The 24,689-nt window shown below is 38.6% G+C and overlaps 1 protein-coding gene across 3 annotated transcripts in view; it reads left to right on the top strand.

The window, feature by feature from the left end:
- The window catches only part of GPR107 (G protein-coupled receptor 107), a 90,586-nt gene that overhangs the window by 46,959 nt on the left and 18,938 nt on the right, over positions 1-24,689 (top strand). Inside the window, exons 15-17 of one of the 3 annotated variants that reach the window (XM_078150004.1) lie at positions 21,021-21,070; positions 22,917-23,000; positions 24,203-24,324. The exons of 1 other annotated variant lie outside the window; for it this stretch is intronic. In XM_078150004.1, coding sequence (XP_078006130.1) covers positions 21,021-21,070; positions 22,917-23,000; positions 24,203-24,324 — 256 coding nt within the window. Of the gene's footprint in view, positions 1-21,020; positions 21,071-22,916; positions 23,001-24,202; positions 24,325-24,689 lie in introns of those variants that run through there. One more of the 3 variants, XM_078150005.1, reaches the window with a different exon arrangement.

Raw genomic sequence — 24,689 nt, 5'->3', positions numbered from 1 at the left:
TTTTACCCCTGAAGGATTATACTCAGTTTTTGGTTTGGTTTGGTTTTTGGCAGTTGGGGTTAAGTGACTTGCTCAGGGTCACAAAGCTAGTAAGTGTCAAATGTTTGGTCTGAGGCCAGATTTGAACTCAGGTCCTCCTGATTTCAGGGCCGGTGCTCTATCTACTGCACCACTTAGCTGCCTCTATGCTCAGTTTTAATGGCTTGGTGACTCTTGGTTGTAATTCTAGCTCCTTTGCTCTCTGAAATATCATATTACAAACCCTTTGATCTTTTAATGTAAAAGCTGCTAAATCTTTTGACTGTGGCTCCAAGATATTTGAATTATTTCTTTCTGGCTACTTTCAATATTTTCTACTTGACCTGGGAGCTCAGAAATTTGGTTATAATATTCCTGGGAGTTTTCATTTTGGGATCTCTTTCAGGAGGTAATTGGTGGATTCTTTCAATTTCTGTTTTACCCTCTTGTTCTGGGGTATCCAGGCAGTTTTCCTTGAAAATTTCTTGAAAGATATTTATGTTCTTTTTTTGATCATGACTTTCAGGAAGTCAAATAATTCTTAAATTATCTCTCCTCAGTCTGTTTTCCATTGAGATATTTCACATTTTCTTCCATTTTCTGTTTCTTGATGTCTCATGAAGTCATTAGCTTCCACTTACCCAATTCTAATTTTTAAGGAATTATTTTCTATCTCCTTTTCCATTTAGCCAGTTCTACTTTTTAAGGAGTTCTTTTCTCCAGTGAATTTTTGTACATCTTTTACTCCCAATTCTGCTTTTGAAGGAGTTCTCTTCAGTGGATTCTTGTGATTCTGTTACCATTTGACCTAGTCTCTCTTTTTTTGGGGGGACAGTTGGGGTTAAGTGACTTGCCTAGGGTCACACAGCTAGTAAGTGGCTGAGGCTAGATTTGAACTCTGTGCCTCCTGATTCCAGGGCCAGTGCTCTATTCCAGCTCCACCTAGCTGCCCCTTAGACCGTTTTTTTCTTTTTCTTTTTCTTAAATTAATTTACTTTAGTTTTTAACATTCACTTCCATAAGATTTTGAGTTTTAAATTTTCTCCCATTCCCTCTTCACCTCCCTCCCCAAGACAGAATGCAATCTGATATAGGCTCTACATTACTTTTCTGTTAAACATATTTTCACATTAGTCATGTTTTAAAGAATAACTAGAACCAATAGGAGGAACCACAAAAAAACAAAAAAAGAAACAAAATGGAAGAAAAAAAAGAGCAAATAGTATGTTTTGATCTGCATTCATACTCCATAGTTCTTTCTCTAGATGTGGATAGCTTTTTCCAGCATGAGACTTTTGGAGATTAGACTGTTTTTTGAGATGTTATTTTCTTCCCTAATTTTTTTTTTGTGCCTCTGTTACCCATTTGTTAACTCTTTTTCATAATCTTGCATCATTCTCATTGATTTTTCCAGGTTTTCCTCTGTGTCTCTTATTTGATTTTTAAATCCTTTCTGGCTCTTCCAGGAATTCTTTTTTGTTGTTGTTGTTTTTCTTTTTTTGCTAGGCAATGGGGTTAAGTGACTCGCCCAGGGTCACACAACTAGTAAGTGTCAAGTATCCAAGGCCGGATTTGAACTCAGGCCCTCCTGACTCTAGGGCTGGTGCTCTATCCACTGTGCCACCTACCTGCCCCTCTTCCAGGAATTTCTCTTGGGTGTGAGACCAATTCACATTTTTCCTTTAGGCTTTGGTTGTAGCTGTTTTGACTTTGTTGTCGTCTTTGTGTTTTGAGCTTCTCTGTCACCATAGTAACTTTCTGTGGTCAGGTTCTTTTTCTGTTTGCTCATTTTTCTGTCTGTTTCTTGACTTTTAACTTTTATGTTGAAGTTGGACTCTGCTCCTGAGGTAGAGGGGGCATTGTCCCGAGCATCAGGTTTTTTATATTCCTGTTTTCGGAGGTAGCTCTAGAGGTCAGTAAGTTTTCAGTTTGTTCAAGGTGGTATGATCTGAGGAGAGGTGTGGTCATTTCCCTCCTGGCTTGTGCTGTGGTCTGTGAGTGACCACAAACACTCTTTTCTGCCTTGGAACTGTGGTCACAGTGTTTCTCTTCACCCTGGGACCATGACCTGAAACTATATGGGCAGTGCAGCAGAATCCTGCTCCCAGTGCCAGCAGAGGGTCAACTGTAATTTCCTTCTGACCAGTTCTCTGATCCCCTTACTGTTTGTGGGCTGAGGACGCCAGAAGCTGCTGCTGCTGATTCAGTCACTCCCACGGCATGCTGCTGGCTTGTCAGGTTGTGGCCCACACTAGGCCGATCTCCACTCTCACCCTAGTGAAATAGACCTTTCCTGCTGACCTTCTAAATTGTCCTGGGGTGGAAAATTGTTTCACCCTATCCTTTTGTTGATCCTGCCACTCCAGAATTCGTTTTGAGGTGTTAGTTTAAAGTTGTTGGGAGGGGAATTTAGGAAATCTTAGACAAGTCCCTGCCTTTACTCAACCATCTTGGTTGTGCCCTATAACTTGTTTAAAAAAACCCCAACCATATATATGTATATTTCTTTTTTTCTTTGTTTTGCATGTGCTTCTTTCTATCTTCTTTTCCTCTTTAAAACTACAATGCAGTTAGAGTACTGAAGGACATTTCCATCATTTCTAATCCATCCTATGCACTGTAGCCTAATCTATGACAAGAGCTATACATAAGAAATGTCATTCCTGGCCTCAGAACCCTGCAGCACATCAGCTTCTTAAGGAATAAAGTTAAAATACCTTAAGTTGGGATTCAGTCTAACTTATCACACTGCAGCATGGTTTAGAAGAAAAAGCCCTAGTCTTGGAGTTAGGAAGAGCTGATTTTAAATCCTGCCTCACAAAGAATTGTAAATTGAGAGGATGCCCATCAGTTGGGGAATGGCTGAACAAGTTGTGGTATATGAATGTAATAGAATACTAGTGCTATAAGAAATGATGAGCAAGCAGACTTCAGAAAAACGTGTAGAGACTTGTATGGACCGATACTGAGTGAAGTGAGCAGAACCAGGAGAACATTGTACACAGTAACAGCCATGCTGTGCAATCACTAACTGTAATAGACTTAGCCCTTCTCAGCAACGCAAGGATCTAAGACATCTCCAAAAGTCTCATGGTGGGAAATGCTGTTCACATCCAGAGAAAGAACTATGGAGTTTGAATGCAGATCGAAGCATATGATTTGCTCTTTTTTTTCTTCTGTTTTGTTTTGTTTCCTCTTTGTTGTAGTTCCTCTTATTGGTTCTTAACAACATGACTAATGTGAGAATATGTTTAATAAGAAAGTATATGTAGAGCCTGTATCAGATTACATGCTGTCTTGAGGAGGGAGGGAGGGGGAGAAAATTTGAGACTCAAAAGCTTATGGAAGTGACTGTTGAAAACTAAAAGTAAATTAATTTTTTTTAAACAGCCTATAAAAATACTAAAAAAAAAATCCTGCCTCAGACACATGTCAGCTGGGCAAGTAACTTAATACTTTTGTACCTCAGTTTCCACATTTGTAAAATGAGGGAGTAGACTCAGTGACTTGCCAAGGCCCTTCCAGCTCTGACCCTATGATCCTGTGATTCTCTCTTCCTCATAGTACTCTCTTCCACATATCTCACAATCTGGACCAATAAGAGTACAGTATTTGCAGTTTTCTCACACAAATGTCATGCTTTCACACTGTTCTCAGTGCTTAGAATGCCTTTCACCTGTTGTTTAAATTTTAATTCAGATGCCATCCCTCCAGAAGATCTTCCCTGATTCCCCTCAGACTTGAAATGTCATTTTGCTTATGCCTTTTTACATAATACGTACTGCCTATTAATGTATCTATCATATTCCCGTATTACACGATAAGTTCCATGGTGTCAGCATCTCCAACAGTACCACAGAGTCCTGCACATAGTATTTATTGAGTTGACTTTTATTGCTATAGGTGTTAGGCTTATAAATTGGCCGTTCAAACATCATAGGAGATTATAGTCCTTTTTCAAATATAATCCCCAATGACAGCGATAAGATTGCACACATAAGGGGCAGCGGGGTAGTGCAGTGGATAGAGCACCAGCCTTGGAGTCAGGAGGACCTGAGTTCACATCTGACCTCAGACACTTGATACTTACTAGCTGTGTGACCCTGGGCAAGTCACTTAACTCCAGTTGTCTCACCAAAAAAAAAGGATTGCACACGTGGTAATGTTGGTACTGTTTCTTTACGCATACTGACCTGTCATTTAATGGAGTTGCATTTGTATGTGTGTGAGTTTATTATCATTATTAACAACTGTGTCATATTGTTGATTTATTCAATTTTATCAGCTAAAATCCTTAGATCTTTTTCATGTGAAATATTGCCAGTCCATTTCTCCCAAATCAAATACTTCTAATTTTTTTTTGAATTTTTAAATAAACGTTTTTATTGATATCTTTTGGTTTTGTATCACTTACATTTTCCAGTGTATCTCTCCATCTTCCTCTACCCAAAGGGCCATTCTTTATAATGAAGAATGAAAAAGAGTAAAAAAACCCAATTCAGCAAAACTAACCAGTATACTCCAAGGGTTGACACTATCGTATACAGTGTACCATACCCATAGTCACCCACCTCTTTGAGAAAGTGGGGAGGGGTGTCTTCTTATTTCTCTGCTTTGGGGCCAGGCTTGTCATCATAATTTCTCAGCATTCAGTTTAGATTGTTTTGATGTTGTTCTTTCCATTTACATTTTCGTCATTGTGTATTTTAGTTTTCTGGTTCTGCTTACTTCGTTTTCCATTATTTCCTCTATGTCTTTACATGCTTCTTTGCATTGACCATAGTCATCATTCTTACAGCATAGTAATCTTCCATTACATTAATGTACCATAACTTGTCAGCCATTCCTCAGATGGTGGACACCTACTTTGTTTCCAGCTTTTTGCTATTATATTGTGGTGTGCGTGGGACCTTTCTTTTTGTCATGGACCTTCTTGGGGGTATATCATTAGCAGTAGAATCTCTGAAACATTGGGTATTGACATTGTAGTTTCTTTCTCTGTATTATTCCAAATTGCTTTCCAAAATGATTGGATTAATTCATAACTCCACCAATAGTGAGTAGAGTTACATTTTGAGAGCAGAGTAATAGTCTTTTTATGTAAAGCAAATGATCAAATCTTAGAGCTGGATATGCTTTTAAGGTCATTTAACCCATGTCCCTTATTTTATTGGTGAGGAAGCTGAGGCCCAGAGAGGAGAGATAGAGATCAGAGCAGTGACCAAATGAGGCTTGAACACATGCCTTTGGCTACATATCCAGTGGTTTTCCAATTATGTTACTGATGATTAAAAAGAAAAATTTTTCCCCCTCAGTTTTCTTTATTAAATTTAAGTATTCAGAGTTTCTTCTGGCATTGTGATATATGCATCTCCATTGTTCCAATTCTGATTAAAATTTTTTAAAATTCTGACAAGTATTTTTTTAGTTGAGGGAAAATAATGTCTGTTTTCCTTCTTATTCTCTTAGTCCCCCTGTTTTCCTTGCCTCCTCTTCATCTCTGCTTTTCCTGATTTTCTTTCACAGCCCCCTTTAGGTTAAGCCCCCTGCATTCTCTAATTTTCGTCCCTGAAGCACATTGAAAGCGTGGGACAATCACTGTTAACAGCATTTGTTAACTTCTTGTTAATGTTTTCCTTCCATTAACCACCAGCAGTTGGTCCCAAGTACCCAATAACATGTCACTTGATCTTAGCCAGAATGCCAAGAAGTCATCCCCAATAACACCTGATGGCGCTTTATGTTCTACAGAGATTTCTGCTTGTGAATAAAGCTGTATTCTGTGCTATCCCTGGTTGAGAGAATACCAGGAGGGGATCATAATTGCTATCCAAGATCCTCAGTGAAGGGAAGCAGAGTTGAGCAGGCATCCATTATATTTGTGGCCTGAAGCAGTACAACACAGCCTGTGTGGCAGTTTATGTTTTTCCACAGGGTGACAGCATGGGGCCTATAGAGCAGTGACCAATTTTGAAAGGAGAGACAATATACAGAATGACAGAAAGGAAAGACAATATACAGAATGACAAAAGTAATACTTTGTTTAATTTACTGCAAACGAAATGGGCCAGAAATGTAACTCTTCCCTCCACTGCTGGTTTCTTACCTCTTCACCTCTGAAGATATAAAGCAGCTTGCATACTTACCATCTGTAAAGGGTATTTAATAGGTTATAGATTAGTTTATAATAGGTTAGGCTAAGAGAGATGCTGTTTAGTCTGGACAGGCCTTTGGTCTTCCTGGCTTAATCTTTCTCTGTCCAACAGGCTATTCCTTTCTGGTGCTTCCTTTTCTGCTCCATTTCTGGAATCATACCTACCCTGGACATTTCTGTACTTGGAATATTGTGGACTAGAAACTTCTAGTTTCCTAGCTAATTGGCTGGCCCCTGCCTGTGACCTCAGAGGTGGAAACCAAATTATACCTGCCTGCCTGAATCCCTCCTTTTGCTATAAAATACCAGAGTAGCTCTGGTCCAGGGCCTGCTCTGATCTCCTTACTCCCCAGATAATGCCTGAGTGATCATGATTCCCAGATTACTTGATCTGTCCTGAAGCATTGATCCAGGAGTCCTCGTGCTTCATGGACTCCTTTTTCCCACCCTGAATGAAAAGCTGTCCCCTACCTGAGGCTTCCTGGTGATACACGTTCCCCATCCCACTTAGATGGGGTTTTTCTCTGGCTTAGCGTAAAGAGATTTGGGGGTTACCCTAGTTTGGAGCTACCCATCCTAGCCCCATTGAAACAAGCAGGTTGAGGTACTATCCTTGCTTAGATGTTGTTTCTGGCCCAGTGTAAAGAGAACATGAGGAGACTGCCCTTGTACTCTTCCCTCGTCCTTGGATGCCTCCTGGTTTGCCACATAGCTTTTCTTTTTAGTCTTCCCTTAAATATGCCAAATAAAAGGGCCTGTTGCTTCTAGTATTGATTGGCACGTCTGATTCTTTGGCAGAGCCCTTGGGCTCTGACAGATGTTATATGTTGATTCATGGCAGTACATTTGTGTTGTTACATGTTTTTGTATTAGTTCAGAACTTTTTTGATCAAACATTTTGGGAGACTGTTAATGCTTTGGAAATTTTTAGTCAAAGGAGCTATGCTGCACGCAGCCCAAAATCTGCTGCTTGGCCCAGGGAACATCACAACAAGAAAGCAGATCTTTGGTAGAATTAAATTTTTAAACTGAATGTATATTTCTTTCTTTGGACTGGTGTGATACATTGTAACAAAGCTAAATTAGGTTCTTGGGTCATTGTTTTAATTGCCCATCTGTTGGAGCATTCAACAGTAGAGCTGATGTAAAGGTCTCACCTCTCCTGATGGCAATAGAAAACATAACAGAATTTGATAGAAGGAGATGATAGCATTTTAAACTGGGAGGAACTTTAGAGATATTTAACCTTTTTTTATATCCTAGAACTCTTTGGCTGTCTGGTGAAGTTTAATAGATCCTTCTCAGTTAAATGATGTTTTTAAATACATAAAATAAAACATATAATATTTTAAAGGAAACCAGTTATATTGAAATACAGTCATCAAAACATTTTTAAAAACAAGTTCGTTGAACCAGGTTTAGAACCCCATATCTAACATAGCCCCTTATTTTATAAGTGAGGAAATAAAGGATTAAAGAGCTGAAGTAATTTGCCAAGGCCACTTCATGAGACTCACAGTTATATGCAGCAGAGCCAGAATTTGAACTTGGGTTTTGTTTCCTGTTTTACTTGAAAGTATTGGACTGGAGATAGCATGGCCCCTTGGGCTTCAAATTCTTATCCTCATTGACTCATGTGATACTGGCTTTCTTCCTAAGGTTTTGCTTTTTATTTCATGTATGTCTAGATTCTAATAATAGTGAAATTTATTACCTGTTATTACTAATTATGGTAATAATAAGCTTGCATTTATATAGTGCTGTACAAATATTAACTAATTTGATTTTTGCAATAACCCTGGGAAATGAGTACTGTCATTATCCCTACTTTACAGATGAGGAAAATAAGGCAGACAAGAAGTTAAGTGACTTTCCCATGTTCACATAGCTAGTAAATGTCTAAAGCCAAGATTTGAACTCCAGGTCTGACACTATCTTCTGCACTACCTAGCTTCTAACTTTTATGTAGTATTTAGGAATTGCAAAGCGCTTTACATATATTATCTCATCCTTGACTCCTTACTATCTCTCATTCCCCATGTCACATCTGTTGCCAAGGCCTGTTGGTTTTACCTTTGCAACGTCTTTCTAGTATGTTCCCTTCTCTCCTCTGACCCTGCCACCACTCCAGTGCAGGTCCTTATCACCTTGATAAAAAAATAGATTGGTGAGTCCTAGTGTCCTGAAAGAAATTCACTCAGACAGTCTCCAAGTTAAAGAAAGGCATTTATTTTGATAATGCACCCAAGTGGGCCTGCCGCCTTGTGGGAGACACAGAGCATAGGTGGCAGGCACCGCTGCCCTAAGGGAGCAGACTGACCCCTGCTTCCCGAAGGAAGCAAAGGGTTTAGGGTTTAGGTTCTGGTTCAAATACAATTTTATGGAATGGGGGAAAGGGGACAAGGGAATGGGAGGAGTAGGCAGGGCTCCAAAATGCCTGGGATATCAGGTAGTCTGGAAATGGCTTTTTCATACAGATAAGCAAAGAGAATAGGAAAGAGGAGGAGAAGAGTTGTTCCGGAATTGAGGGTGCTCTGTGAAAGCACACAGGTACGTCCACAGTAGGTGCTTCAATGCATAATCTTCTTTGCTCACTATTCTGGCCGGTCACATTTTGCATCTTATCTCCTATCTCACATCCTGCATTTGCTTGCTTCATCTGCCTCAAGTTCTCCTTTCTACCTCATCAACCTCATGCCTGCACTGCTCATTAGTCTGCTGGTTGGTCTCCTGGCCACAAGTCTGTCCCCATTCTAATCCATCTTCCACTCAGCTAAAGTGATCTATCTTCCTAAAGCACAGTTCTGACCATGGTACCCATCCCTCCTACTGAATAGGTTCAGTAAATGCTCCCTATCGTGTCCAGGCTCAAATATAAAATTCTCTGTTTGACATTCCAAACCCTTCATTATCTCCCCCAGAAAACACACACACACACACACACACACACACACACACACACACACACACTCTCTCTCTCTCTCTCTCTCTCTCTCTCTCTCTCTCTCTCTCTCTCTCTCTCAATTCTGGGCATTTTCTCACATGACTGTAATTCTCTTACACCTATTATGCTCTCCCTCTTTATTTCCACCTCCTGACTTCCCTGGCTTTTTTCAAGTCCCAGCTAAAATTCTTCCTTCTACAGGAACCCTTTCATGGTCCCCCTTAATGCTAGTGCCTTCCCTCTGTTGATTATCTCCAGTTTATCCTGTATATGTTTGTTTGTACATAGTTGTTTGTATTTTGTCTCCTCTAGACTTTGAGCTCCCTAAAGGCAGGGACTATCTTTTGTCTTTCTTGGTATCACCAGCACTAGACCTGACACAGTGCTTAATAAATCCTATTGACTGACTGACTAAAGGCAAATTTACTCTTAAGTGGAAGTTACTTTTCCTGATCTTATTAGCTATAGCTGCCCTTAGATTTTTTGTCCTGCAGACTTACTTCTGTGGTGCATATCCTGGGAAGAGGCTTGATTGAGACTTAAACTTACGGCTACAGAATTGCCCCACCTCCACTATTTACTGGCTATTATTACCCTAGAACCTGGAATAATAATAGCCTTCAAATCCTGTAAAATCCCCTTCTCATCCAGATTTCATTACCTTGTAAGAATGGCTTGGTAAAGTACACTGTGAATTCAATAAGCAGTTTCTCTTCTAGTGGTCATTCATTTTACCTCTGCCATTGGTGAAGAATCAAAGTCCTTTCAGGAAATACTCTGTCGTTTAGCTTCTAGATAACCTTCAGAAGTATTAAATAGATTGGGATTGGCTAACCCCCAGGTTTATGGATTGAGTGGTTTTTTTTTTAAAGTTGTTGCAGTGTTGTGAAAGTAAGCCCACACGTCCACCAAACCATATTCATTATGTACTATTTTCTTGACATCTGAAAAGCATTTATTAGGTAATAAACCCTTGAGCTTAGCATGGTCGTGATGGCTATGTTACAGGAATAGAAACTGAATCAAAGACTGCTTGATTCCTTTTCTCTTTGGCCACTGTCACTGTGGAGCTGACTACAGACTTATGTGGCCAGATGCTAGTGGCTATTTAAAATTCCCATTGATCTGAGGGATTCATGCCAGAGAACTGTTTTATTTCAGTATGTTCCTATCAATGACCACAGTGAAAAAGTATTTGTGGGAATGAAGAAAAATAATCTTTGTTTGCCTCGTGGCCATGGCCCATCTTGCTTGGATAAGAAAATAGCTCTAGATTTTGGTTTTTTGTTTTGTTTTTTAAATAGATTTTTATTGCTGTCTTTTGTTTTTACATCACCTACATTTACTCTTGTATCCTTTTCCTTCCTTCTCCCAAGAGAGCCATCCCTTATAACCAAGAATTTTAAAAAGAGAGATAATAAGTATTCAGTGATATTAATCAATAGATGGAGAAAAATCTTTGCCGTTTTCCATGCCCATGGACGCTCTCATCTCTGGGCAGGGGGAGGGACAAGAACAGAGTGATGTCTTCTCATATCTTTTCAGGGACCAAGCCTGGGTCTTTATAATTTTGAGACATTCAGTTTATAGTTTTATGATGGTTATTATTTCCATTTATGTTGTTGTCATTGTGTCTATTACTATGTCCTTGTCTCTTGGCTTTGCCTCACTTTGCATCAGTTCATATATGTCTTTCCATGCTTTCTGTATTAATTACATTTATAATTTCTCACAGAAGAGTAACATTCCATTACTTTTATATACTGCACTTTGTGTTGTCCTTCCTTATGATGAGCATCTACTTTGTTTCCAGGTCTATGAAGATTTTGGTGTCTAAGGCACCTTTTCTAACACTTTTTTGGTTACTAACCTTAGGCTGTGGGTCTTATCATTTAAATTAAGGGTTATTGTGAAGATCAAATGAGATAATATTTATAACAAGTACTTAGTACTGAGCTTGGCACACAGTAAGTGCTATATAAATGCTTATTTCCTTCCCTTTACATGCATAAGGAGGCACTGATATATTCTGGGTTCATCTGTGGCTCTACCTATTTAGAGCTTAGTACACTGCTACTCTCTTTCAAATCTTTATATCTTCATTTTCTCTGATTTATTCTTGCCATCCTTTCCACTTCTAGTAGGGAAAGACCCTGTAGATTTCTTTAAAATCTGGGTTTATATCACTGCTCTGAGATGTTCATGTTCGCTTAATGAATTTTTCTTTCCTTTGAATGAGTCAGGTGCTTGGCTCTTTACTCGTCTTGCCCCAGATTTTCTGGCACATCCCTGGATTGTAAGTATCTGTCTGAGCTAATGTTTATAGAAGTCCTTTCTCTGCATTTGATTGAGAACCTAGTTGCAATTACAGCTTTGTCAAACCTGCATCATCACTTAATTTTCAAGTAGAAGTGAAACAATTGATTCTATTGACATTGAAGATTATTGGGAATATAGGTCTCTTCTAAGTAAGCTTTAGACACTGGTACAGAAGCTTTAAGAAAGGAGGGATATTCTTCTGAAGTGCAATAGAAAAATGTATTAATATTCCAGTCATATTTGGATCATGCTTTGGAGGCTTCACAAAAGACAAAATTATGTATATTGTGGTGTAGAAAAAAAACTCCAATATTTTAATGTTTCTCTTAAGACTTGTGAGACACAGTTATCCTCTCCCTCTTCCTTCAGTGTTGTGTTATAATGTAAAGATTCCTTTATTTTGCTTAATATAGAACAGAAAAATTCTCAACTGCAGACTTGTGCTGTTTTCTCCTCATGAATGTGTGAATAGTGCTTTGAAACTTGGTGCAGTCTGGTCACGAATGGCTAGCTGTTTCCTAAGGCACTGCAGCATGTCACAGTCAGCATTGCTACTGATAACAAAATACATTAGGACCACAGCTTCCCAGGCATTGTTGTTTATGGGAAGTGGAATGAGCATTCAAGGGAAAGATAGCCTCAACCTCTTCCTGACCCCTCTGGAAATTTTTCACATTATTCTACCATATCTAGACCTCACTAACTTTTTACGACTCAAAAAATGGTTTATTGTTTTTTTTTTATTTTTCATACCCTGGGCACTCTGATCATAAATATTTACCATAAAATTAAAAAAAAAAGTTAGGCAAAACAAATATATACAAAGATCACATTTGGCTGCATATGCAGCAGTCTGCTCCTGTGGTTCACCACCTCTCTACTGAGAGGAAATGTGTTTCCTCAGTTGTCTGGACCCAAAATTAAACTGGTCTGGTTTTTTAGGTATTTTTATTTTCATTATTGTAGTCATCATATATATTGTTTTATTGGTTCATCTTTTTTCACTACATCAATTTATACAAATCTCCCTATGTTTCTCTGAATTCTTCATATTTGTCATTTTTTATAGCACAGTAATATTCTGTTATATTCATATACTGCTGTTGGTTCAACCATTACCCAATTACTTTCATTTATTTTATGACTAGAAAAAAAATGATATTGTCAACATTTTCATATGTATGAAAATTTTATTTCTGTCATTTGCTTGATTGGAGGATATTGCAGTAAACTCACTGACTTTAAATTCATAGCATGTTGTATAACACTTCAGTGGCTGGCTTAGATGCCATCTTGTAGACCTAGGCCCTGCTTAAATAGATTTTTTTATCAAGTAAGGCCTGTTTTCTCACCATGTCAGTGTTAGGAAAGCAGTGCTTATTTCTCTTTTGAAACACGAGCTCGAATGGCTTAACCTGAAGTTGCTAAAAGAATTAGTGTCTTGAAATTATAAACAAATTAGGGGGCAGCTAGGTGGTGAAGTGGCCTTGAAGTCAGGAGGACCTGAGTTCAAATCCAGCCTCAGACACATAACACTCACTAGCTGTGTGACTCTGGGCAAGTCATGTAACCCCAATTGCCTCACTAAAAAAAAAATAAAATAAACAAATTTAACAAATAAAACAAACCCACATAAATCATTGGCATTTCTATATATTACTAACAAAGCCCAACATCAAGAGATAGAAAGAGAAATTCCATTTAAAGTTACTGTAGACATTATAAAATATTTGGGAGTCTGTCTGCCAAAAGAAACCCAGGAACTATATGAACACAATTACAAAACTCTTTTCACACAAGTAAAGTCAGATCTTAATAATTGTTTTTGCTTTTTTTTTTTTTTGGTGAGGCAGTTAGGGTTAAGTGACTTGCCCAGAGTCACACAGCTAGTGGGTTTCCATTGTCTGAGGCCAAATTTGAACTTGGGTCCTCATGACTCCAAGGCCGGAGTTCTATCCATTGGGCACCACCTAGCTGCCCCTAGATCTAAATAATTGGAAAAATTTCAATTGCTCATGGGTAGGCTGAACTAATATAATAAAAATGACAATTCTACCTAAATTAATTTACTTATTTAGTGTCATACCAATCAAACTACCAAAAATTATTTTATAGAGCTAGAAAAAAATAATAAGAAAATTTATCTGGAAGAACAAAAGGTCCAGAATATCAAGAGAATTAATGAAAAGAAGTGCAAGGGAAGGTGGCCTAGCTGTACCAGATCTTAAATTGTATTATAAAGCAGCAGTCATCAAAACTACTTGGTACTAGCTAAGAAATAGAGTGGATCAGTGGAATAGATTATTTCAAGAAACAGTAATCAATGACTTCAGTGATCTACTGTTTGATAAATCCAAAGACTCTACCTTTTGGGATATGAACTCATTATTTGACAAAAACTGCTGGGAAAACTGGAAAATAGTATGACAGAAACTAGACATAGACCAATATCTTATACTCTATACCAAGATAAAGTGAAAATGAGTACATGATTTAGATATAAAGGTTGATATGATACTATAAGCAAACTAAGAGAACAAGGAATAATTTACATGTCAGAAGGGAAGAATTTATGACCAAACAAGAGATAGAGAACATTATGAAATGCAAAATGGATGGTTTCGATGATATTAAATTGAAAAGTTTTTGCACAAACAAAGCCAATGCAGCCAAGATTAGAAGGGAGGCAGAAAGCTGGGAAACAGTTTTTACAGCCAGTGTCTCCAATAAAGGCCTCATTTCTAAAATATATAGAGAACTGAGTCAAATTTATAAGAATCATTCCCCAATTGATAAATGGTTAAAGGATATAAATAGGCAGTTTTCAGATGAAGAAATTAAAGCTATCTGTAGTCATATGAAAAAGTGCTCAGAATCATTATTGATTAGAGAAATGCAAATCATATCAACTCTGAGATATCGCATCGCACCTGTCAGATTGGCCAAGATGACAAACCAAGAAAATGATAAATGTTGGAGAAGATGTGGGAAAATTGGAACACTCTTACATTGTTGGTGGAGTCATAAATTGATCCAACTATTCTGGAGAGCAATGTGGAACTATAAAACTCTGCATACCTTTTGACCCAGCAATACCACTTCTAGGTCTATATAGCCAAGAGATCATAAAGATGGGGAAAGGACCTACATGTACAAAAATATTTATAGGAGCTCTTTTTGTGGTGACCAAGAATTGGAAATTGAGGGGTTGCTTATCAATAGGGGAGTGGATGAACAAGTTGTGGTATATGAATGTAGTGAAATACTATTGTGTTATAAGAAATTATGAGCAGGAGGACTTCAGAAAAACCTGGAAAGACTTGTGTGGATTGATGTTGAGTGAAGTGAGCAGAACCAGGAGAACGTTGTACACAGTAATAGCCATGTTGTGCAGTGACTAATATCGATAGACTTAACCCTTCTCAGCAATGCAAGGATCTAAAACAACTGCAAAAGACTCATGGTGGAAAATGCTGTCCACATCCAGAGAAAGAACTCTGGAATCTGGATGCAGATGGAAGCATATTTTCTCTCTTTTTTTCTTTTGTTGTTTTGTTTCTCCTTTCTCGTGGTTCCTCCCATTGATTCTCGTACTTCTTTACAACATGACTAATGTGAAAATTTGTTTAATAGGGACGTATATGTAGAACGTATATCAGAATACATGTTGCCAGGGGCAGCTAGGTGGCGCAGTGGATAGAGTACCAGCCCCGAAGTCAGGAGGACCTGAGTTCAAATTCTACCTCAGACCAAACACTTGATACTTCCTAGCTGTGTGACTCTGGGCAAGTCACTTAACCCCAATTGCCTTAAAAAAAATGCATGTTGTCTCGGGGAGGGGAGGAGAAAATTTAAAATTCAAAAGCTTATGGAAGTGAATGTTGAAAACTAAAAATAAATAAATTTTTAAAAAAATTAGTGTCGATTCCAGACCTATGCTCATAAGTTCTTGATCCTGTTATTACTCTGTAGTTTCTAGATTGGAGCAAGAGATAATATATTTAGTTTTTGTTGGTTGTTCATTTGTACTCATTGCCTTTGAGCTATTTCCTTGGCTAGTATGTGTAAGCTGTAGCTGATTTATTTGTGCCTAAGTTGCTGTTATTAACAAGCTCTTCTTATTCAATTAACATAAGTATTCAGGGAAGTCAGATTTATTCATCTAAGAAAGTTTTGTTGGTTGCTTTCCAGACTCTGCCTGCAGACTATGACCTTTTTCCTTTTCAGGTATGTTGCTGAATTGCAAATAAGGAAAGCAAAGTAAGAAAGATGTATGGAAACTCAGATTATAGTTTAGGATGAAATATTTAACTGACACAACTCACAGTATTGCAGGTGCTGGCCATGTAGACTAACTGGAGATGTAGAAGGAAGTGGTCAGGTGCCGAATCTAAGAATATTTTAGGGCCAGTAAGACAGACCATTATTTGAAGGTGACTTTGCTAGAGAAATTTTAGAGGAAAAGGTAGGGAAAGGTTTCACTGTGCCATTACTGACAAAGGATTTTACAGAATGAAATTATCTTAAAAGAGCATAATATCTTTACCACTGGCACAAGTAGTAAAACTGCATAATGACCAGAATTTCAAGAATTGTAGTGTTTCAGTTTTCCATTCATCTGTAGGTCAATAGTTTTTTGTTTTTGTTTTTGTTGTTTAATCGTTTCAGTTGTATTCAACTCTTCATGACCCCATTTGGGGTTTTCTTGGCCGGAATACCAGAGTTGTTTGCCATTTCCTTCTCCAGCTTATTTTACAGACGAGAGACTGAGGCAAACTGGGTTAAGTGACTTGCCTAGGGTCACACAGCTAATAAGTGTCTGAGGATGGATTTGAACTCATGAAGATGAGTCTTCCTGATTCCAAGACCAGTACTCTATCCACTGCCCCACCTAACTCCACTCAGTAGTTTTATAAGAGGTCAAACATGAACACCTTCCCCCCACAGCTGTAGATGTTTTTGTTTTTATATACCATATGAATCATTCAGTATTAATTTCTTAAAGTAAATAGATGATGATGGCTGAGCATTGGTAGTCTTGTGTTTTGAGTCACTGTTGTGTTGCGTCCTACTCCTAGGGTTCTAACTTTGTTAATCCCTACATTATTTATTTAGTCATTCTGTAATCATTTAGGATATTCCTCAGGGAAATGAAGGAGACTGCCTCTGGCCTAGGAAATAAGGGAGAGCCCCATACCTGGTCAGCACACTGAGGCAGAGCACACAATGAGAAGCTTGCAGGGAGGAGCCTGTCTGCTTGCTATGATCTTAGGGGGTCGCTTGTAGGTACATATTTGTTCTTCAGCACAAGCAGCAATACAGCAATAGCTCAGGTCAAGCACTGACCCTTTAAACAAGGATTTGAAGAGATGTTGGCTTTGGGGATGTTTGTATTTCTCCCTTGTGTTAAGATCCCCTGAAAGTAGGGTAAGGCACTTGGCCTTACATTCTTGAGGTTTTGTGGTGGTGGCTATTGTACTTTTTAAACAATATAGGAAAAATCGTACATATGGTCCTCAGATGTTTGAGGCGAAAGAGAATGTTAGTCCAGGCCATTCCTTCATCTTACAGAAAAGAAATTTAAGGCCCTAGGAGGCAAAGTCAGGTTATACATACACAGTGAGGCTGTGTCAGAATCAAAATTAGAACCCATGTCTCCCGACTTAAAAGTTTAGTGTTTTTCCTTGCTATTGATTTAAACCATTATTTTCCCTTTCTTGTGGTAGGACCAGAAATAGCAATTTCTCCCCCTCCCTTTCCTCTCGCTAGTTCCCTCCTCCCCCAATTAACAATCCCTTTGGCACCTAGCTTTAGTATTTTCAAAAGAATCATTTAGCAGGCAATGCTTTGTAGCTCCAGTGAAATCCTCTTGTGAAGAATAGCAATCTGAAGCTCAGGATTCCAGCCCTCTGATAGCTACATCACTGACTCATTGCATAACCCTAGGGAAATGTCACATGCTGCCTAGCTAGGAGGAGTAGCACTCTGTTTTCCCTTCCTACCAATGAGACATCATCTTCCATTGCCTGCCCAGCATCCTGACTCATCATTTGCCAATCACAGCTATTGGCACCCCTGGTGCCATGCCTCCCATGGACTACCCAGGGCTCTGAATGTCTCCAGTTCATGATTTTTTTCCTATTTCCTTTTATAAGCCCAAATTTCAAGCCAGGTTTGACAACCGCTGTTACACCATAAGAGCAGAGAATTTAGTCCTGAAGGGCCCTGATCTCAAACCCTCTTCATTTTTCACATAAAGAAACTGTGGCCCAAAGAGGTTGAGGTGGCTTGTCCAAGGTCACAGAGGTAGTAAGTATCAAACCCTAACTGGGCTGCTGGTGCTTCTTCCACTGCATGCCACAATTTCATGTGCCTTAGGTAGTCTTACCCTACAAAACCATTCCAGTAAATAACCACTTTAACACCTTATCTTCCACTTAGAAGCCTGCAACTAAAATCTCAGAAAGTGACACAAGATCCTATTACTTGCCTACTACATGACTGATTAGTAAAGGCAGAAACATTTTAATAGTTCCATTTTTTCCCTGTATGTCCAGCAGACATACATTTCTTAGAGATAAAACCCAGGTTATCTAGAATGTCATAACTTACCCTTTGAAGTGGCATGGCTCTTGTTTAAGTTGACTTATCTTAATTGATACTTGTGTCTGAATTTTCCTAATATGTTTCTTTTTTTTTTTTTGGCTAGGCAATGGGGTTAAGTGACTTGCCCAGGGTCACACAACTAGTTAAGTGTTATGTGTCTGAGGCCATATTTGAACTCAGGTCCCCCTGAATCCAGGGCTGGTGCTCTATCGACACTGCGCCACCTAGCTGCCCCTCTAATATGTTTCCATAAAGGTTCACAGAGCGCTTATATTCAGAGGATTCCCAGTTCTGAGAACAGTTGACACACCCCTTTGGTGTGCCATGATGAAGACACTGCTCTGGACAAGGAAAGAGATGAGGGTAGGGGGTAGGATTCCATCTCTATTAAAACAAACCTCTTCTTTTAATTCTCCCCTCTGACAGGATAGAAATAACGTCTCCCAGTATAGTTTTATGAAATGAACCTAATGTGCTTGGAAAGTAATACAAGCATAATACATAAATAAGTGATACTTGTGTGTGCAGTAGCAGTTTCTTAAGTGAAGCCAGCCAAGATACGTATGGGTCCCATTTGTCAGATTTCTCAGACAAGCAAAATGGAAGAGTAAAAATGTAAGCATTTAAAAATGAATGAATTAGGGGCAGCTAGGGGCACAGTTCATAGAGCACTAGCCCTGGAGTCAGGAGGACCTGAGTTCAAATCCAGCCTCAAACACATAACACTTACTAGCTGTGTGACCCTGGGCAAGTCACTTAACCCCATTGCCTAGCCAAAATAAAATAAAATAAATTAAAAAAAAAAGAATGGATTGCTGCTGCTTGTCTCTTATTCACCAAGGTGAAGGGAAATAGGTGCAGCACATTGCTTTCTTAGGAAAAGCCTCAGTTCACTCAGTAGATAACTAAAGATGTTTATATAGGGGTAGGTTGAGAGGCTGTTAACTATTTCTGTGTCCTCCTGACAATCTAAATATTGAGGTGTTATTTTTCTTCCATGAAACAAAAAAGATTAAATGATTAGTTTATAAATGCTCTTAGGTGTTAAATGATGGGAGAACCAGAGGAGTTAAAAAGATTTTAAGGGTAAGGGCTAGTGAAGCTCCAGAGCCTTTATTGATGAATGTACTATAATACAGTTTTCATAAAAACAAATGTTCATGTGTATGTCCCTCCGTTCTTATCTGTTCCGCTATATTTTATTCTGTTCTTATCTATTAACTCTATTCTTCCCCATCTGAGCTTCCCTATTGAGGGCACCATCATTTTCCCAGTCACCCAGACTCAAGATCTCAGTGTCACTTCGACTCCTCACTCTCATTCTACCTATTCAATCCATTGTCAAATCTTGTTGTGTCTACCTTCACCCCATGGCTGACACACGTCCTCTTCTCTTCACCCAGGTAGCCATGTAACTAGTTCAGACCCTAACCACCTCTTGCCTGACCTATTGCAATAGACTTCTGATTGGTCTCCCTGCCTCAAGGCTCTCCCCATTCCAGTCCATCCTCCACACAACTGCCAAAGTTATCTTGCTAAAGTCTAAATGTGACCATATCACACATACCTCCACACTCAGTAAACCCTAGTGGCTCCCTATTGCTTTTGGCCCCTGTCTACCTTTCTACTCTTCTTAGACTTTGCTTCCGTCCACATACCCTGCAGTCTACGCTGGGCTTTTTGCTGTTCCTTGCACGTGATGGCCGATCCCTAGACTGTACCTTTTCGTTGACTGGCCCAACATGCCTGGAGTGCTTTCCCTCCTCACTTCTACCTCCTGCATTCCCAGGTAGTCTTCAAGACAGGAGGCCTTTAACAGTCCCATCCCCTGCTGGTGCCCTCAAGAGATTACCTTCCCCATTAGATAAATGCTTATTGGCCCTCTTTTAACTCACATCCTACCTTCTTCAGGAGGCCTCTTCTGGTACCCACAGCTGCTAGTTGCTTTCCCTTTTCAGATTACCTTCTTCTACTCTTTATATATTTTATAGTACCTAATTATTTACATGTTGTCTCCCTCATTAAAACATAAACTCTTTGAGGGCAGAGAGTACTTTTATATTTGTATCCTCAGTGCTTATCACGGTGCTAGGCACATATTTGGCACTTAATAGATGTTTTTTGTTGTTGCTTTGCAATTCCTTAATTCCTGAGAGCTCTGATTGCCCTAAGAACTTTCTGTGCCTTAGTATCAGGCAGATAACTTCAATTCATCCAGGCATTCAAACCATATTTTTGAATATGCTGCAAGTTGTTAACCATGTTAAGGGTAAATTTCTCCTTTTTGTCTGGCACTAATCATCAGCCATAGAAGAAATAAGAAGGAAAAAGTTCCTTTCTTCACCGATTGCCATGTGCTTAAATTGAGACAATAGTTGATTGTTACTAAGAATAATTAATTTACTTATTACAGTAAGATTTATGATGAATGAATTACCAAGCTGGAAAAAGAGTCAAGTACCCTTTTTAGTCATCAATATTTCATAACGATAGGTTTACATAAGAAAATTTGTTGTCTCTGTTGACCTTGGACATTGATTTTGGTGGGACTTACCTGGAAAAGTAACAGGTGATATACCTAAAAGGGTTATCTCAATTGCACAGTGGAAAAGGATCGGAGTGAAAACCTAATTGAATTCTGCAAAAGGCGCAGATGTGGTTAATTGAAATCACTACCTCAGCTATAAGAGATTCTTCCAAATGGTACATTTGAGCCAGTTTGAGACGGTGCAGTTCTGTAAACAGAGCTTGGGGTTTCAAGTACTTTGCTTCCACTATATTCCCTTTATCTTCGTGATACTTACTTGTAGAGTGCATTGACAAATGAACAGAACACCTGGGATGTTTAATTTTTACAAGGGAATGCTGATCTTCACCAGAGTTGAACTCTCTTTTTGGAGAGGTGATTGCAACTACCTGATTGTAACTTGGTATAAAATAAACTAATGATCCCATTCTTTTGTTCCCTTCTCTCCATAGCTGCTATTAACTTAGCAAAGCTGAAACTATTCAGACATTACTATGTATTGGTGAGTAAGAAATCTTAGCTCTGTAAATGAGAACCAAATGAGTTTGGGAGAACAAAAAAGTACTACATGTTTTTTAGGTGGGCCTTAAGTTTCTACCCTTATATTTGATTTTTGAAAAACATGAGTCATCACTGAATCTGTACTCTTAGAATTTCATTTTTTAATGAAATTAAATATTTTTCTTTTTATTGAATAAAATATCAAATACTTGTTACTTGTCATTAAGAATAGAATATCATCAATCAATATATTAATTGCCTACTCTGTGTCAGATGCTGTGCTAGGAGTTGGGGATACAGAGACAAAAATGAAGCAGTCCCTGCCCTCAAGAAGCTTACTTTCTGTTAACAAAGGCAACACATATATAAGCATAGAGAAAATCCATATAGGATAAATGCAAGATGATTTGGGGGGGATGAAAAACAGTAGCAACAGAGATAAGGAAAGGCCTCATGTAGAGGGTGGCATTTGATCTAAGCTTTTAAGGAAACAAGGGATTCTGAGATGTGGAGGTGAGGAGAAAGTGCCTTCTAGGCAGGGGAAACAGGCAGTGCAAAGTCATAGAGATTGAAGATGGAATGCTTTTTCTCTAGATTTCACAGTGAAGTTAAAGAAAATGAATTCACTCTCTGGTGAAGAACTTTCATTCTTTGAGAATAGAAAAACTATTTGTAGCAGGTTTTTTTTTAAATCTTGAAAATAACAGATGAGAAATGGTTCTTAATTATAGCATTACAAACAGAGCTTGCTAGAAGTCATTCAGTTCACAAATTTTTCCTAAAAAGATGAAATTCCAGACCTCTTGTGGGGGTGGCAGGCAAGAGCCTTCTAGAATTGGTCTACTCATTCTGAAAGAAGTGTTTTATGAATCTTCCTATCACGCCATCTGTGGCTTTGGCATTGTCAGCAGCTTCAAATAGTTCACTTTCCTAAGCAAATGTGAGATTGTAAATAGCAAAGATGGCAGGGCTGCTTGAACCATGAACCAACTAACTGTATTTTTTATTTAAAAAACCAGGTATGGAGATAAAATAATTCTCCTCTTGAACCAAGTAAAGGAGTCATTGTAGGACTGTCTCTAAATATGTGTGTGTCTTAAGAGTTTGCCTTCAAATTGCAAAGTCAGGGGTATCCTGCCAAAACTTTGTGAACCAGAAACATTGGAGACTATCCAAACCCTCAGTTTACTCCCAGCAAGATTTGATGATGGTGTCAAGCAACGGGGTTAAATCCGTGTAAGGTGTTGTTTAGGTGTTCCCAGAGCAGTGTCTTAAGGCTCTCCTGTATCAGCAAGGGAAAGAATTGAGTATTTTAGTCCCCTCAATGTGTCCCTCCCATAAGTGGAGCATCAGTGTCTTTAACTAGCATTGTGAGGATCTGAACATTTGGATTCTCTTTTGTCTTGCATTGTTTTCTGTTGTCACTGTTGAAAAATCATTACAAATATATCTCTAAGCCTGGGAATTGAAATGTATCTCTTGGGACCAGAACCAAAAAAGGCGTTATCTTCTGCTGAATACAGAAAAGGGATATATTTGAATGAGATGCCAAAGGGGTCATTTTAGAGTTCAAATAGGCCAGACTCAGAATGTTTTGCACTCTTCTCTAGTTGCACTTTTATGAGTACTTGTATTGTCTAGAGGTAATGAAGTTATCATTTCAAGTGTAACTGCCACAAAATCAATTCTTTTCTTTACCCTCTCACTCATTATTAACTGACATTATAAGTCTAAGGTGATATGCTCCAAATGGCTTTCTATAGTTTTAAATTCATTTAAGTAGAAGAGAATGATGACATGAATGCATTGTTGGTTTTATTTATTTTACCTTTCCCTTTTTCCTGTAGATTGTCTGTTACATTTATTTCACAAGGATTATTGCAATTCTCCTTAAGCTTGCTGTTCCATTCCAGTGGAAGTGGCTTTACCAGGTATGCAGTTGGCAGGAGGAAGTATGTCAGACTTCTAAGTAATTTAGGTAAATTTGTGTAAAGGCATCCCCCCACTCCCAAGAAGAAAATCAGTTATAGCTTCATACTGTTATCTCATTACCTGAGGGTAAACTGCTAAGTCCTTCTTTTTCTAATTATCTTCAAATAAAAATCTCCTTTTGTCCATGGAAGATGCCGGATCGTATGGAAAATCTGAAAGTAATTGCACTGTTGATTTTACTTTTCAGTCTATAAGGATCTTGGTTGGGGTGGGGGGAGGGGAGGGGAGGGACAGACCTTAGAAAAAGAAAACTTAGGATGTACCTTTTATAATTAAAGTGGCCCCCCCATGTACTAAAGTGATTTCCCCCATCATTTATATATTTATTTACATACAGTAGTCTTGATCCCTTGCCCCCACCAGCTCTAGTATCTTTTTTTTTAATTAAAAAAAATTGGTGGGAATGGGAAGGCAGACCTGTGTTTCACCAGTTTAGGGAACTCCTGGTATGAAAATTCCCTGTACCAGTGCACAGCAGCAACTCTTATAACCTGTCCCAGGTATTTGCTTGAAGCTGAGAAGTTAATTGATTTATTGTTGGTTAGATAGCACATAACTAGTATGGGTCAAAAGCAGAACTTAAATTCAGGTCTTCTTGACTTTAGATCCAACTCTCTATTTACTGTTGCTGCACTGTCTCTCATAACATAAAATGTAAGTGTAATGTATAGGATAATTCCTAAGGGACCTTCTCACTTTGAGAAGGTAACACTAGACTTAGTGTTAGGAAACCTGGGTTCAAAGCTTAGTTCTGACAGTATACCATCTATACAACCCAGTTATTAAACTCTTTAGACTTCAGTTTCCTTGCCTGTGCAAGATGAGGATACTAGGAATAAGTTAACTATTTGGAGCTGCCAAACAATTTCGAGGAAGATTTGTTTTCCTTTAAAAAGTATACCTCATGTTCTTATTTAAATTAAGTGCTTTTAAATTTATCTTCTCAGAATAGTACTAAAAGTTGAGGATTTGGTGAAACTTCCCCAATAAAACTGCTGTGACCAGTGAACTTTGAGTCTGATGGAAGAGCACAAACTAACTGTGGGAGAGGGGATTATATATGTTTCTTTGTTTACTTCCATTTCTGTTCCAAGTGTAGTCTTGGCTAATTACTTTTTGGGGGATATCTTTCATTTTGCAGCTACTGGATGAAATGGCAACTCTGGTGTTCTTTGTTCTAACTGGTTATAAATTCCGCCCAGCATCTGATAATCCCTACCTGCAACTGTCTCAGGAAGATGATGATTTGGAAATGGAATCTGTGTAAGGAATCTGTATCCTCTTCTCTAAAAAAAACCTGTTTTCATCTCAGTCCTCATTGGATAAAAATACCCCAGTGTGAATTGGGTAGGCCAACTTAACCTGTTTAGGTGCTGCAGAGGTAAACTTACTCTGTACAGAAAAAAATACATATTCAGAGGGGCAGGTAGGTGGCATAGTGGGAGGACCTGAGTTCAAATGCGGCCTGAGACACATGATACTCACTAGCTGTGTGACCCTGGCCTCGCCAAAACAACAACAGCAACAACAACAACAACAACAACAAACCAACAAAAAACAGAAAGAAGTAGATATTCATATCCCAGTCGTTTGAAGTATCTGCCAAGCGTTGCATAATTTTTTCAGGA

The sequence above is a fragment of the Phascolarctos cinereus genome, unplaced genomic scaffold, assembly GCF_003287225.1.
Source record: "Phascolarctos cinereus isolate Bilbo 61053 unplaced genomic scaffold, phaCin_HiC Scaffold_2;HRSCAF=192, whole genome shotgun sequence".
NCBI classification, from domain to species: domain Eukaryota; kingdom Metazoa; phylum Chordata; class Mammalia; order Diprotodontia; family Phascolarctidae; genus Phascolarctos; species Phascolarctos cinereus.
Note: the sequence above shows the minus strand (reverse complement) of the source record. Positions and strands in the feature narration are given on the sequence as shown.